This window comes from Amblyomma mixtum, unplaced genomic scaffold (assembly GCF_055824585.1).
Source record: "Amblyomma mixtum isolate Tamu unplaced genomic scaffold, ASM5582458v1 scaffold_29, whole genome shotgun sequence".
Classification (NCBI taxonomy): domain Eukaryota; kingdom Metazoa; phylum Arthropoda; class Arachnida; order Ixodida; family Ixodidae; genus Amblyomma; species Amblyomma mixtum.
Window position 1 is genome coordinate 263,272 of NW_028317726.1, and position 13,273 is coordinate 276,544.

The following is a 13,273-nucleotide window of genomic DNA, read 5'->3' on the forward strand; positions in this document are numbered from 1 at the left end:
TGCTGCTGCGTCCACTGCGGCTGCTGCTGCGCCCACTGCGGCTGCTGCTGCGTCCGCTGTCCAAGGGCGGGAAGGAGCTCGAGCGGTCCTTTCTTTGGGTGGATGTTGAGTCGTCGCTGGTCCGGGATTTTGATCTTGATTGGTGCTTCGACGTTTTAGTGTGGGGTCGTAGAAATCTTTTAAGCATGAAATGCTTTTAGCCCCCGTTGTCGGCAGTGTGGTGACGTCACGCCGAGACCGAGATCCACTCATCCGGGCATTGAAATCCACTCATCCGGGCACTGAATTCCAGTCATCCGGGCTCTGAAACGAGAACATCCGGGCAGCGTACGAGACTTAACGAGAATTAACGAGACTCTGTAAGCCCTCCTACGCGACCGGCATGCAAGCGCCGGTTGGTCTCCAAAGGAGTCACAAAAAATAACTGCTGCCAGTGCCTTCTCAATGTTTATCAAGATATCAGTGGAGCTGTGGGTTTGATAATGCACAAAATTATAATTTCCGATTTCTAATAACGCGTGCAAAAAGCACATAAATGCCACGATACACTTCGTTGTCGTACGTGATCTCCTAGGGGCTTCGCGCATCGAAGCAAAGCCGCGCAGGCGGACAGGGGCCCGGGGGAGAAGCGCTGCGTTCAAAGGGCAAGGCATCGCGCCGAACGGGTGGTGGCGTTCCTCCCTTCCTTTACGGTGCGGTTCGGGTGTCCACCGAGATGGCAGAGAATTACTCCGCCATTTCCTTTCCTCAAAAAACCTTGCGTTCAAATGGCAAGGCATCGCGCTGAACGGGTGGTGGCGTTCCTCCCTTCCTGTACGGTGCGGTTCGGGTGTCCACCGAGATGACATTAGGCCCGTAAACATTTCATGCTTACTCTACTCTCGGTTACGGGAGAGGCAGATATTTTTTTTGCAGCTGTTATCGCCTGTGCGGTGCCCTTCTCCACAGACAATGCAGACTGGGTCGCAGATTTCTTCTTTGAGGTGCTGGTTTCCGCAGTACGGGCACCGTTGTTGCGGTGGCTCTGGACATACGTCTCTTCTGTGTCCGACTCTTCTGCAGTTCGTGCACGCCTCTACTTTTGGAATTAAGGGGTAGACCGGATACAGGACGCCGAAGTATATGATGCTATCTGGCAATTCGTCCGCGTCGAAGTGGAGCAGGAGGGACTTTGATGTTCTTCCCATGGTTCGTGCTTGGACGATTTCAGGGTTTCTTTTGCGAAGTTCTTTCATCATTTCTTGCTGCGTTTAGCCATCGTAAGCCCTGTAGATGATGCCCTGCAAGGCCTTGTCCTTAGGAGCGGTGTACGACGTCATGATGATGTCTTTGCCTTCCAGCTTGATTTGTTTGACTGCGACGTAACGTAGTGCGTTTGCCTGCACCGGCGTCGATATGGTGAACACATTCTTTGTACAGTTCGTTCTGGATTGGTCTTTGTCAGCCTCGGTCGCGGTAATGCCGCTAGCTGATGCGATAGCTTGCCTGATGGATTTCTCGGTGTAGCGCGTGATGTCTACGCCACCCGTCGGTCTGTAGATCATCTTATAGTCTTCCTCCGGTAGTCGTGGAAGCGGTTTCTTAGGATGGAGTGGAGGGAGAGGTTGCGCCTTCGACTTTTCGGTCTGCTTATTTGGCTTCTGGGCTGTTAATGATACAACTTTGGGGTCCTGATTACGGTAAGACACAATCGTTTTCCAATCGGGTGTTTCGAATTCGTCTGGGGAGGCGTTCGTCCCAGCTACGGCGTACTCCATGACTGCCGCCGTGGCGTTCGCGCCGCGCCAGGCCTGGCGTTCGGGTAAGCTAGGGCGCCGGAGCGATGCTGGCTTTAGACAGTCGGAGCTAGGTCGCCCGAGCTCTGATTTGCTTAAATGAGGTCTTGAAAGGTGCCGTATAGACTCGCGCTTCTTGTCCGTGTGTCGGATTCGAATTATCCTGGGTTTTTTCCTTGCAGAAGGTGCTCGAACGCGGAGCCCATACGAAGCACATGCGCCTCCGTTGGCCCTCTAGCGGGGAAAAAAACTGCATGGTTACTAGCCAAAGTACAATTGGCCCCGTTTGAAATGCGCGCACTATGACGTCACGACCGTTTCGGCCAATTGAAAAGCTTGACATTTCTGTCGACAACCCCTGCTTACAACGATAAGGCATTAAAGGCTTCCGCCTTAAAAATGTGGTTAGGCTTAACTCTTTTGAACCTAATTATACAGAACGAAAGCTCTGTTCCGCTGCTTCGCAAGTCTAGCTTCTTGGTTTCAGCGGCTCGTTTAGCTCGCGTCCTCTGCAGTACACCTTCTCGGCGAACTGCATCGACTGAATGGTAGGACGCGGTTTGACGGCGACACCGAAGAGTTCACGCACTCGGTCCGGAGCGCGCCTCACTCATGGCGAGACTGAAGGAGAAACCGGCGACGTAGCAGCCGTTACACCCTCTCCTAGTCACGTGGTACACAGCGGCGGAGCCCGCTGGCGCGCGCAGCTGCGCCTCTTCCAGCCTGCCCTCTTCCAATCACGTGGTATCAGCGGCGGAGCCGGCGTAGAGGTTGTTGGGCGAGCGAGCGCAAATACGCCTCTGCTTGGCGAGTCACGGGGTGTGTCTGCGCTCCGGGGCGTCAAGGTGAAACGCGCTTCAGACCTTGGGAAACATGCAGTGATAGAGCTTTCGCTCTAACATCACACTTTTCTTTCCTTCCATGTTTAGAGTGACTGCAAAAATATATTTGTGAACTGTCTGCAACTAACCCAACTCGTAATGGTGTTACAAGTTACACAGTGTTAAAAGGACTATGCAATGAATTAAAAGTCAATTGTAAATGTATTCAATGCTTAGAAATGATGCTAAGAAGCATTCACACCAAGTATGAGTCTTCTGAACTGAACCGGCAATTTATTATGAATTTTTAAAAACCGCGTTTTTTGTGGGCGCGTTGGTGTCTTCCTAGTGACCCACTTCGAAACCAAAATCGGGAAAATAGACGTAACTAGTCCCGTGACGTCGGTAGGCCACCACACGCTGTCATTCGCTGGAGCCACGGCAGCCCTGACGTCACGGGCACGCTTCCGGTAGCCGTGAAAATCGCCTGCTCGAGCCGCCACGCGACCCTCTCGAGAAAGCGCGAGCCAGGGCATTGCCTTCACGCATATGTTTTCAGTCTACCACTGCCGGATCTTTCTGTCGGGAGTTCCGCAACCACTCTCCACTCGCAGTGCCTTTGTCGTAATCACAAGCAAAGAAATCCGACGTGCGTCGCGATCCAGGAAAGCGAAGAGAGACCGAGAGACGCTGCTGCTGGGGTGCTGGGTGCGACAGCCGGAAGTCGGAAGCCTAATGTCAGCGAATGACGTATGCATGGGCGGGGCCCAGTCCCAGAGCTGTTTTCTTTGTTTTTTCTTGGTTCTCCGCGCGTACGAGTTGAGGAGGGAGAGGAGGAGCGTGATTTTTAATCGTCTATAATTTCGTTGTTATTGATGCTAGCTCAGAAATTCTTGCGCTGGGGTGACGAGTGATGGAATGCCTATCTCTCGTCTGCATTACGTAATCGCAATTAATTTACTGCATAGTCCCTTTAAGCACTCCTTCGGCCATAGCCGCCTTGCTTCGGCCCATCGCGACCTGGGAGCCGCTTATCTAAGCATGCGGTCTGCGCCATCGGTTGGGACATACGTGACCGCTCCCCTTGTTCTTTGCATCACGCCGAGTACAAGACGTTCGTGTGAAAACCGAAACATCCTCCTCTTGTAACAGAACTGCGAGTTGGGTTAGTTGCAGACAGTTCACAGAGAAACTTTTACAGTCACTCTAAACATATGGAATGAGTGAAAACGGAGTAAGCAGTCTTCTAGCTCATTCTCTTTAAAGGGATACTGAAGCAAAATCTTAAGATTGAACAAAAACGCTGAAAATAGATTCTCGGAATGTGATTACACCGAAATCTAGTCGTCACTGCGCGTATTTTTCAGCGGATGGTCTTATTTTCTATGTTTCATGAGCGCGCGCCAAGCCCTCCCGTCAGCGCGAGGTGAGAAGCGTGACGTCATGGCACCCTCCCGCGGCGACAAATATGGCGGCGCCCGTCGATGCATGAAGCCTCGCTTCGGACTGGTTTTGTCGTTGTTACTGCCTTCTTCAACGCGTTCAGTGGCTATAAATAGGCCTCCGGTCTTTCGCTTCGTCTCCTGTCGCCCATAAGAAAACGTACGAGTAATAAATTTGCTTTATTTTTTATTTAGAGTGACGATTCTGCCATCTTTAGGCTAAGAGGGGCGTCGGTTTGTTGACGACAATGGTTCCCTTCCTAACCACCAGATGGCGGCCCCAGTCTAAATATCGTCGTGCCTGTTTTAAAAGTAAGAATGTTAGAAATGGCGTAAAGTCCGGGAAAATAGCTGCATTTAGCGTACGTAAGTGTGCATACGGTTATGGTATGTAGACAGCATCGATTAACAACTTGACATATCTGTGTGCGCCGTGAGCAGACGACAACCGAGATTAGCGATGGCAGTCGTGCTCCTGCGGGAACGGTGGGCGCGCGGGCGTAATGATGTCTAGTCGTAGCTTTCACAGGCGGTCGCCAGGTGCATCGATACGGCAATAAATCGCGAAAAAAAACGTGTTATCCGCCTTTTTCGCTAAAATGCTTGTCGCATTTATTAATGTTAGCAGTCAAGCTCTTGTTTACATGTAAAAGAGCAGCTCCAAAAGTTTGGTTCAGTATCCCTTTAAGGGACAGGGTACGCTAACGAAGTCCTGGAGTAAATTTCCATCACTAAAAATGCCAACTACTTGGGGTTGGCAACAGAAACAAATTGCTTCTTAAAACAAGCGAAGTTCCAGCACTTATGAAAATTTTAACCGAGGTTTCAACCTCCTCTGTTTGCCAACCTCAAGACACCCGGCGCAGTGTCTAACAGCTTCCTTCCTCCCTTTGCTACATCAGCTTACTATGCTTTGCAGTGGGAATATACCTCCGTTGCCGAGAGTAAGCATTCCGTATATTTAGAGACCGAAATCCACCACGGAACTTGGGCAGCATACCCTAAACTTGAAAGAGAGTGCACTAGAGGTCAACTTACTCCCGTTTCACTTCTATGTATGCCTATTCGTGTTTAGACTGTGGGAGCTATAATATAAGGGACATCTTCGGTGTTACCGACAGGCATGTAATTATGGGAGTGTAAGGATCCCCCGCCCCAACAACTTAAAGGTGCACTGAAGAGGAATCTGAACTCGTCTTTTTGCCGCGGGAACTCGATCTACACGTTCCCAGCATTCTTAGAAACTTCGATTTATTGCCCTGTGTGGCCGATTTTCCTAATTAAATCGAATTAACCTCCGGCTCCCGCCTTTTTTTTTTTAAATTCTCCCTCGTACGGTGGGCGGAGTCGACCAACGCGTGGAGTGCCTTTCAGCCAGTCCCGCGGCGGCTTGCCGCTCTGCCATCGGCGGAGTAATATGTAGTAGTCCGTAGAAGCAAATAGTCCGCGCGTATTTTTATTTCTGCGGGCTTATTTTGCGGCTACATTACCTGCGAATGAAACTATTTATTCACGGAAACCTAAAAAATAAAATAAAGCGAAAGCAAAGCCTCCACGGGGCTGGCTGCAAGGCACTCCACCAAGGGCGTCCGCAGAATTTTTTGCAGGGGGGGCCCCATTGGTTGTTGGCGCCGGAGGGGGGGGGGGCTATATTCGTAGCAAAAAGGCACTATTTGCGGAGTAAATTTATTTATTTATATATAAATAAAAAAAATAAGTAAAATACGCACATGAAAGAAAAATTACAAACAGCAAATTAAAGCGCGGCTAGGAGAGATACATTAAAGTTTATCAACGAAAAAACAATTAAAATTAATAAAAAATACAAAAAGATACTATCACTTCGTGGAGAAGAGCGCTCAGTCTTGCTGCATACGGGTTCTCGACTCACCCGGATTGATGACCAGCACACAGCACAATATGGTCACAAACACGCAACTACAGTCACTCAGTCAGTCTTCCTTGAACAGCAACTGTAGGCGCCTCGGATTTTTCTGGGCGAATTGTGTAATTACACGGGTGATAAATTCATTTCTGTGCTTCACTACACGCTCTCGGTGCATACTCATCATACACACTGAATGGAAAAACGGTTGAACGCGTACGTTGAAAACAAAAGACAACTATATATACAACAAAAACTTCTTTACAAGATAAATGCACGCTCGCCGCTTCATACACCTCGCTCCATCTTGCTCGCGCATCCGCACAGTCGAGCAACCGCACACACACTGCTCGCCGCTCGTCGTTTTCTCGTCCGCTGTCTTGGTTGTTCTGACCTTCGTTGACAACCGGCCACTAAAAACACCGAAGCACAAACACAGAGGCGCGCACACGTGCAAGGGCTTACTTGCCGCAATATCCCCGGATGCGCACTTTGGGGGGTGAAAGGAACGCCGCGCGACTTCCGAGGGGAAGGAACACTCGCCACTCCGGTCGTAAAATTTGTTGTTGTGTTTTTATGGGGTTCAGAGCCCCAAAACGCATCAGGCTATGAGGGACGGAGTAGTACAGAGTTCCGGATAATGTCGACCACCTGGGTCTGGGTCTTTTTACCGTGCACTGACACGCACAGTACATGGGCGCTGTTGTGATTTGAGACCCAGCCAGAGGTTACAGGCGAGCCAGGCAGGCGCCATCGGTCTGCGTTGACCAAAGGCGCTGGTTTTCGGAGAAGACGCAAGAAACGCTGGTGTGGGGGCGCCTCTGGAGACTGCGTCGCCGTGAACAAAAGCAGCTAATCCCCTTTGCCGAAGATTCTGAAAGCGGCGCTTCTACCGAACTGCGCTCTCCCGTGGATCGGAGGAGACAGCGAGCGGCGGCTGCGGCGCCAACCCACCGCCCGCTTGACCCTGAGCAGCCCGACAAAGCGGGGGTGGATACGGCTGATTTGTCCTTCCCTCCTGAAGAATTCATCGGTGGCCGGCGTACGAACGTATCCTGATTATAGCGAGCGACGAAGGCGAAAACAAGATGCTCTGTGCACTGTCTGCCTCCGTGCCGCTATCTCTCTAGAGATCAAAGAAACAGACACCGATCGTTAAGAAGGCTCAAACACATGCTCGCCGGTGCCGCTGTATGTCTGCAACAGGTCGCCCTTTAGTAGAGCTAACGATGGCGTGGTTTGAAAACGGCGGAACGACGCGCGCCCGGACGCGGCATTTCGCAGATGTGACCCAAAGCGTGGAAGCGGGGCTGCTTTTACCCTTTTGGCTGAGCGCACCACCGCCCCTGGCGTGCGGCCATCACTCACGGTTCGAGTGAGTGATTTTCCAGGGGGGTGCAGCCGCCCCCCCTTGCCCCCCCTTCCGGACGCCCATGCACTCCACGCGTTGGTCGACAACGCCCACCATACGAGGGAGAATTGAAAAAAAAGGCGGGAGCCGGACGTTAATTCGATTTAATTAGGAAAATCAGCCACACAGGGCAATAAATCGAGGTTTCTAAGAATGCTGGGAACGTGTAGATCGAGTTCCCGCGGCAAAAAGAGGAGTTCAGATTCCTCTTCAGTGCAGCTTTAACGGGAAATTTAGCGCTGGGAAGCCCGACTGGACCCCATTATGTTGACGAAAAAAAAATCCAAGAAACATATGCTTCAAATGGGACCACCCTTTACAAGTGTAACCTAAAAAAATGGCCTGGCTTAGCTTATGGTTAAGCCTAGGATGCGAAGCATACCGCCGGCGGAGGCTGCGCGTCCGCAAGCGAGCGCACGAGTTGAGCCCCAGCTTAGGATGGATGGATGGAAAAAACTTTATTGTCAATAAATTGGTGTTCTTGACCCTTACGGGTCACTGGGCGCCGTGGTCGATCCTTGGTCCAGGATGCCGCGCTTGACTGCTGCCATCGTGGCTCGGCTTACACAGCTGTTGTGACGTCAGCGCCCCTAGCGGAAGGAGCGGGAGTTAGGCCGCCGGTGGAGGCTGCGCGTCCGCAAGCGAGTTGAGCCCCTGCTTTCACAGCTGTTGTGACGTCATATCACGTGGTGCGCCGATGTAGGTCAAGTGGTAGCTACGCGGCCGCGCGCGGCGCAGCAAGGAAGAGCTCGGTTGTGCGGCTAGTATGCTTCGCATAAAACCTGCCCCTGGTAACCGACTCGCATCTCTGGCCTCGAAAAGGTGAGCTCCGTTATCACGTGAGCACCACGCCAACACGCTTTTTCGGCTGTCGTTCCACGCCGGGGAGGGAAATAAGGGCGAGGGGTGGGGGAAGCAGGAAGGAGAGGGAAACTCTTAATTGCGGTTAAAGGAAAGCCGGACGGGAGTGTGAGGTTGCGGGACCTTGGTTGATTCGCCTGAATCAAAATGGAGCAGTGCCCGGGCGATGAAAAAAATTTACAGTATTGCACTTGAGTTTGCTTGGGAGCGGAATTGCGGAAGCCTCTCCCTGTCCTCTATTTTTTTGCTTTATTTTTCATTTTTCAAATTTTCTTCTATTGCTATATTTTGTTGTTTTTTTATATTTATTTGCCTTATTTTTATTTTTCGTTTTTAAGTTTGCATTTTTCATTTTTGTTTTTTTATTTCATTATATACATGTTGGCTATCAACTGTCGCTTAATCAACTTTTACGTTTTATTTTATTTACCATGCGGCTTATGATTGACATGCCTTTCTTTTGTCCCGTCTTCTTCGCGCAGTTTTGTTTCGCTCTAACCATGAACCGACTAGCCCAACATCATGTCTTACTGCAAGATAACCGCTGGTCCTTAAGGGTAACGGAGTGGATTCCAAGAGAAGGCAAGCGTAGCAGGGGGTGGCAGAAAGTTAGGTGGGCGGACGAGATTAAGAAGTTTGCGGGCATACGGTGGCTGCAACTGGCGAAGGACAGGCTTAATTGGAGATACATGGGAGAGTCCTTTGCCCAGCAGTAGGCGTAGTCAGGCTGATGATGATGATGATATGCCGGTATGACGCCACAGAGCTTCCTCGATATCCACGTCGTTCCAAACCACAAATATACCGTTTGCTGTTCTGCCGCTTAAATTATTCATGCAGTAAGAGCTAAAGTACAGTTAATACAGTTTTCCTTCCTACGTTCGGGCCAACGCATGATTTTTGCAGCACGTGCAGAGGGGAGCACGCTTGCCAGAAATAGGGCTCGACCACTCTGCTGCTGAGAATATGAACCGAAATCTTTACTCAGCTGATTTGGTAAAGGTAACGGGCTCGAGCCTAATCTGTTTCTATGTGGCCGTTATCAAAGCACATCGACGAAAGAGTGGCGAACGAAAGGTATCCCCAGTCTCCAGGCGGCTGGGCAGCGCAACAGGCTCGAAACAGCCACCTGAAAGCCGTCGCATTTCTTATCAGGAAAAGGAAGGACAGAATTTCTTCGAAGAATTGGCAACGCAGCGCTTACGCGCGCACCGATTGCGTTTGGCCCGCTCGGAATATGACAAGCTCAGAGCTACCCTGTGGAGCGTTTCCTCCTCCCACGCCCTTTCCCGGCTGTGACAAGCACGACGTAAACTTTGATAATTGTCGCTGACGTGCACACGTCAGCCGCAGTCGGCTGTGAGCAAGACGATCAAAGCTGTGGCACTTCACAACGCGCCTCTAGCCATGGCTCTCGCAAGTGCACAGACAGTGTTCGGCTTCGGCAGCGTCCTGGACTGGCGGTCCATCTTGTTTTCGAACCCTCTCCCGCCGAGCCGTGTCTGCAGTGTCTGTGCTCTCGTACCTTCCACGATGGCAACTCTGCCCTGTCGCCACCTCCTGTGCCAGCCGTGCTACGACCGCAGCGTACGCAAGCGCAGCTATTGCCCTCTGGAGAAAGAACCCTTCCAGGGGGAAAACGTGCTGTGGTCAACCTTCAGCAGGGACACTATCCTCGGCCGAAAGGTGCGCTGCTGGAATGCAGAACACGGTTGCGGCGTCGAGGACGCCGCCTCCGCCATGTTGGAGCACTTCGCCAACGCCTGCCAGTTCCACGTCGTGACCTGTCCTAGGTGCAGAGAGGTGGTCCTTCACCAGGACATTGCGGAGCATCTGGACTGTGACTGTGGATCGTCGCGCGCACGCCAGCAACTATCGGACAATAACTTAGCCAACCCTTTTACAAAACTAAAAGATGCGCTAGGAAAAGTATTGGAAGTATATGCTGCCCTGCGCACTAAGTTGGATTCATTCGAGGACAGTCTACAACACCCTGAGACCAGTGGCGCCTTTGCAGCTGAGTCCACCAGTATTGCCGACGCAGTGACAGCCGCTTTGGAAAGCAGTGTTCCGGCGCTGAGGACCCAGGCCGAGGCCGCTTTATCTGAATTCGGTGTAGTAAAGGAAGCGTTGCGCAAACTGTCGGAAGAAAACGCCTCCGTGATGATGAAGCTAACATCGTTACAAGAACATCTCGACAAGGATAAAGCGGTACTGTCCACGATTGTTTCTAACGCACTTAATGTCGCAATGGAGAAGAATAGCGCAGTGTGTCGGAATGAAACCGAGGCAGCATTAACGGAGTACCGACGGGATATCACTTCGATGATCAGAGACGCGCTGGCTATAAACGAGCAGACGATAAGGGAGGCGATCAGCCAGGAGTATGAGCAGAACGTAGTGGCACTGAAGGTCAAGGTCGTAGAAGCTTTGCGTGAAGAACGCAAGCTGGTAGATTCTGGGAAGACGTCAGGTAAGGAACTGACAGAGCCAGTAGAGGACGCGATGAAAGCTCTGGAACAGCTAGCCATTGCTTCTCTCGGTGTCGTTAGCGACTTTATTAGCAAGTACCTCCCTTAGTAATGGATCATTGATGACTGGGATGGATTCCGTGAATAAGCTACTTCACCTTCTGAATACTTCACAGGCAACAATGGCCAGCCTAGCTACTAACATGAATACCTGGTAGTTCAGACGTTCTGCCGTGGAAGTCTTAGTTTGGCTTCGTGTGTACGTGATCGGATGCTTTTTTAGTGACCCATGGATGAGAATATTAAGCTACTGTCCTGCAATCTTTGCGGTTGCACATGGCATGGAACTTCAATCAGCGCAACTCAGCCGCTCGTTAAACATCCCCTTCCTGAGTTTACTTAAGAAGTTGTGCTTATGGGATCCTCAGTTGGACGGCTCATAACACGATAGTAGCTTGATCGAAAACAAGATCGACCTCCAGCTCGAATCCCAACCACAGGACGTAGTTTTTATTTTCATGTGAACGGAGACCATACGGTGTTTTCTGATACACCGCTGTGCCACATTTATCTAAGAGCGTTTATTTTCGATGAATTTTAGTTTCCTTGATTTGCTCTGCGATGCAAACGTGGGTATCCAGGTTTTGCCATTTGTGTCACACATTGATCAGTTGCTTCGATGCGCCTCCTGGTTGCTTGTTCTTGCATCCAATCTTAATGATGAAGTATTAAATGACTCATTTTAATTGCAGTTTATTTTGTATGGTGTGTCTTGCACATTTGTGCGAGGCAGCTCGCGCTATCCTTGCATTTTGGTGACGTCACGGCTTATACTATTCGGCTCAATTTTAGGTGTGTTTTATGCGAAGGATATGAGTAAAATTCCCTTTCTCGGGGTGGGCTGACTTCCAATATTTGTGGGTTAAATTGAATTAGAAATATTATAGCGCAAACAAAGACACGGACAAAAAAGAGAGGAAACACACACACAAGCGCTAACTGTCAACTGAATTTATTCGGTGAAAGCCACACCTTTTATAGGCCGAAGGATCGTGAGAAAAAATGACAAAAAAACAAAACAAAGGTTGAGTCAGAGCCATCAAATCGCGAGCGCATGCGCGGGTAGACAAGGGCATCACACTTCGGTTTATCTTCCATCTAAGTAGCTGCATTAAAATAGTCAATCTCAGCCTGGAACAGAGATAAAGAAGGTTCGCTGATGCACTCGCTGCCAAGTTTCTGTATGTGGTAGGCTTCTAGGCTTATCCGTGCTGTCCTGTCTTTACTTTTGCCAAGAACCTTTGTCTCCTCAAACCGGGCCACGCATGCTCCACACTTACTTACATGTGCAACAAGATGCTTGTATTTTATCGCTTTTATTTTCTAAATTTAGGGCGTGTTCCCCTAGACGGTCGTTGACACAACGTCCAGTTTGGCCTACATAAAACTTTCCACAAGACAGGGGAATGGAATAAACCACTCCAGTGGAACACCTTACAAACGGCTTCTAATATTTCTAATTTCTAATTCTAATTTCTAATATTTCTAATTCAATATGAACTACCAACTCGCCCAACAGGAAGTTTTAATGTGGGTTAAACGTTTAGGGGAATCCTCTAAGATGGAGGAAATTTGTAATAAGGGAGTAATTGCTTATTGGCATCCACCCAAGCGCAGCCATACGGCTACAGAGGAAAGCTATAGAGCTTCCTCAGGAACTTCGTAGGTACAGAAAAATTCTCCTGGTCCGGGGTTCGAGCCCGACACCACCGCTTCACCGAAGCAGTCGCTCTACCAACTGAGCTAACCGGGACGGCAAGCTCATGGTAAGGCGAGAGCGAATTGATCAATAACTAGAAGTGGGATCAGTGTTGGTCAGGTGTTTAGGGGAATGAATGAGGCGTGACCAAATTCGGTACAGATATGATTTTTTTGTGTGATAAATACAGCGCTGCGTTTTATTTTCATCTGGCGGGCGCAGTAGTTGGGCAATGATAATTAACACCCTCGTCTAGTCATCCCCGGGTCTTGAATAAAGTATAAATTCCAGAGTTCTTTTTATGCCACATTGTTCATAATGCCCGATTCCGAACGATGAAGCTATTAGTTCTTAATTTACATGGCTGGTACTTATGATCTGCAGCATACATATTGAATTTAAAACGTTTCTGCCGCCGCGATGGCTCAGTGGTTATGGCGCTCGGCTGCTGACCCGAAAGTCGCGGGTTCGATCCCGGCCGCGGCTGTCGATTTTCGATGGAGGCGAAATTCCAGAGGACCGTGTACTGTGCGATGTCAGTGCACGCTAAAGAACCCCAGGTGGTTGAGGATTTCCGGAGCCCTTCACTAGGGCTTCCCTCTTAGCCTGAGTAGCTTTGGGACATTAAATACTCTTAAACCATAAACAGTTAAAACGTTTATTACAGAAATTAATTTGACATACTACTGCACGATTAAAAAAATCGAGATATTTGTTGCGCTCCTCAACCTCTCCAGGTTCGTTCGCAACGACTAGGACCATTCTATATTAATTTCTATATTCTATATTACGAAGGGATCAGTGCTGCCGATTGCGCAAAATGTGAAAGCTCAGAAAACGAAACTAAA

At 49.8% G+C, this 13,273-nt stretch overlaps 1 protein-coding gene across 1 annotated transcript; it reads left to right on the forward strand.

Annotated features, from left to right (window-relative positions):
- Positions 1-9,602: 9,602 nt before the first annotated feature.
- On the forward strand, positions 9,603-10,775 carry LOC149324472 (uncharacterized). Its single transcript, XM_089565508.1, has one exon. It carries the CDS (start codon positions 9,603-9,605, stop codon positions 10,773-10,775), a length of 1,173 nt encoding a protein of 390 aa, XP_089421634.1.
- The last annotated feature ends 2,498 nt before the right edge of the window (positions 10,776-13,273 follow it).

Excerpts from the sequence above, each read along its gene's own strand:
- LOC149324472 (XM_089565508.1), top strand. The coding sequence starts at position 9,603 with ATGGCTCTCGCAAGTGCACAGACAGTGTTCGGCTTCGGCAGCGTCCTG.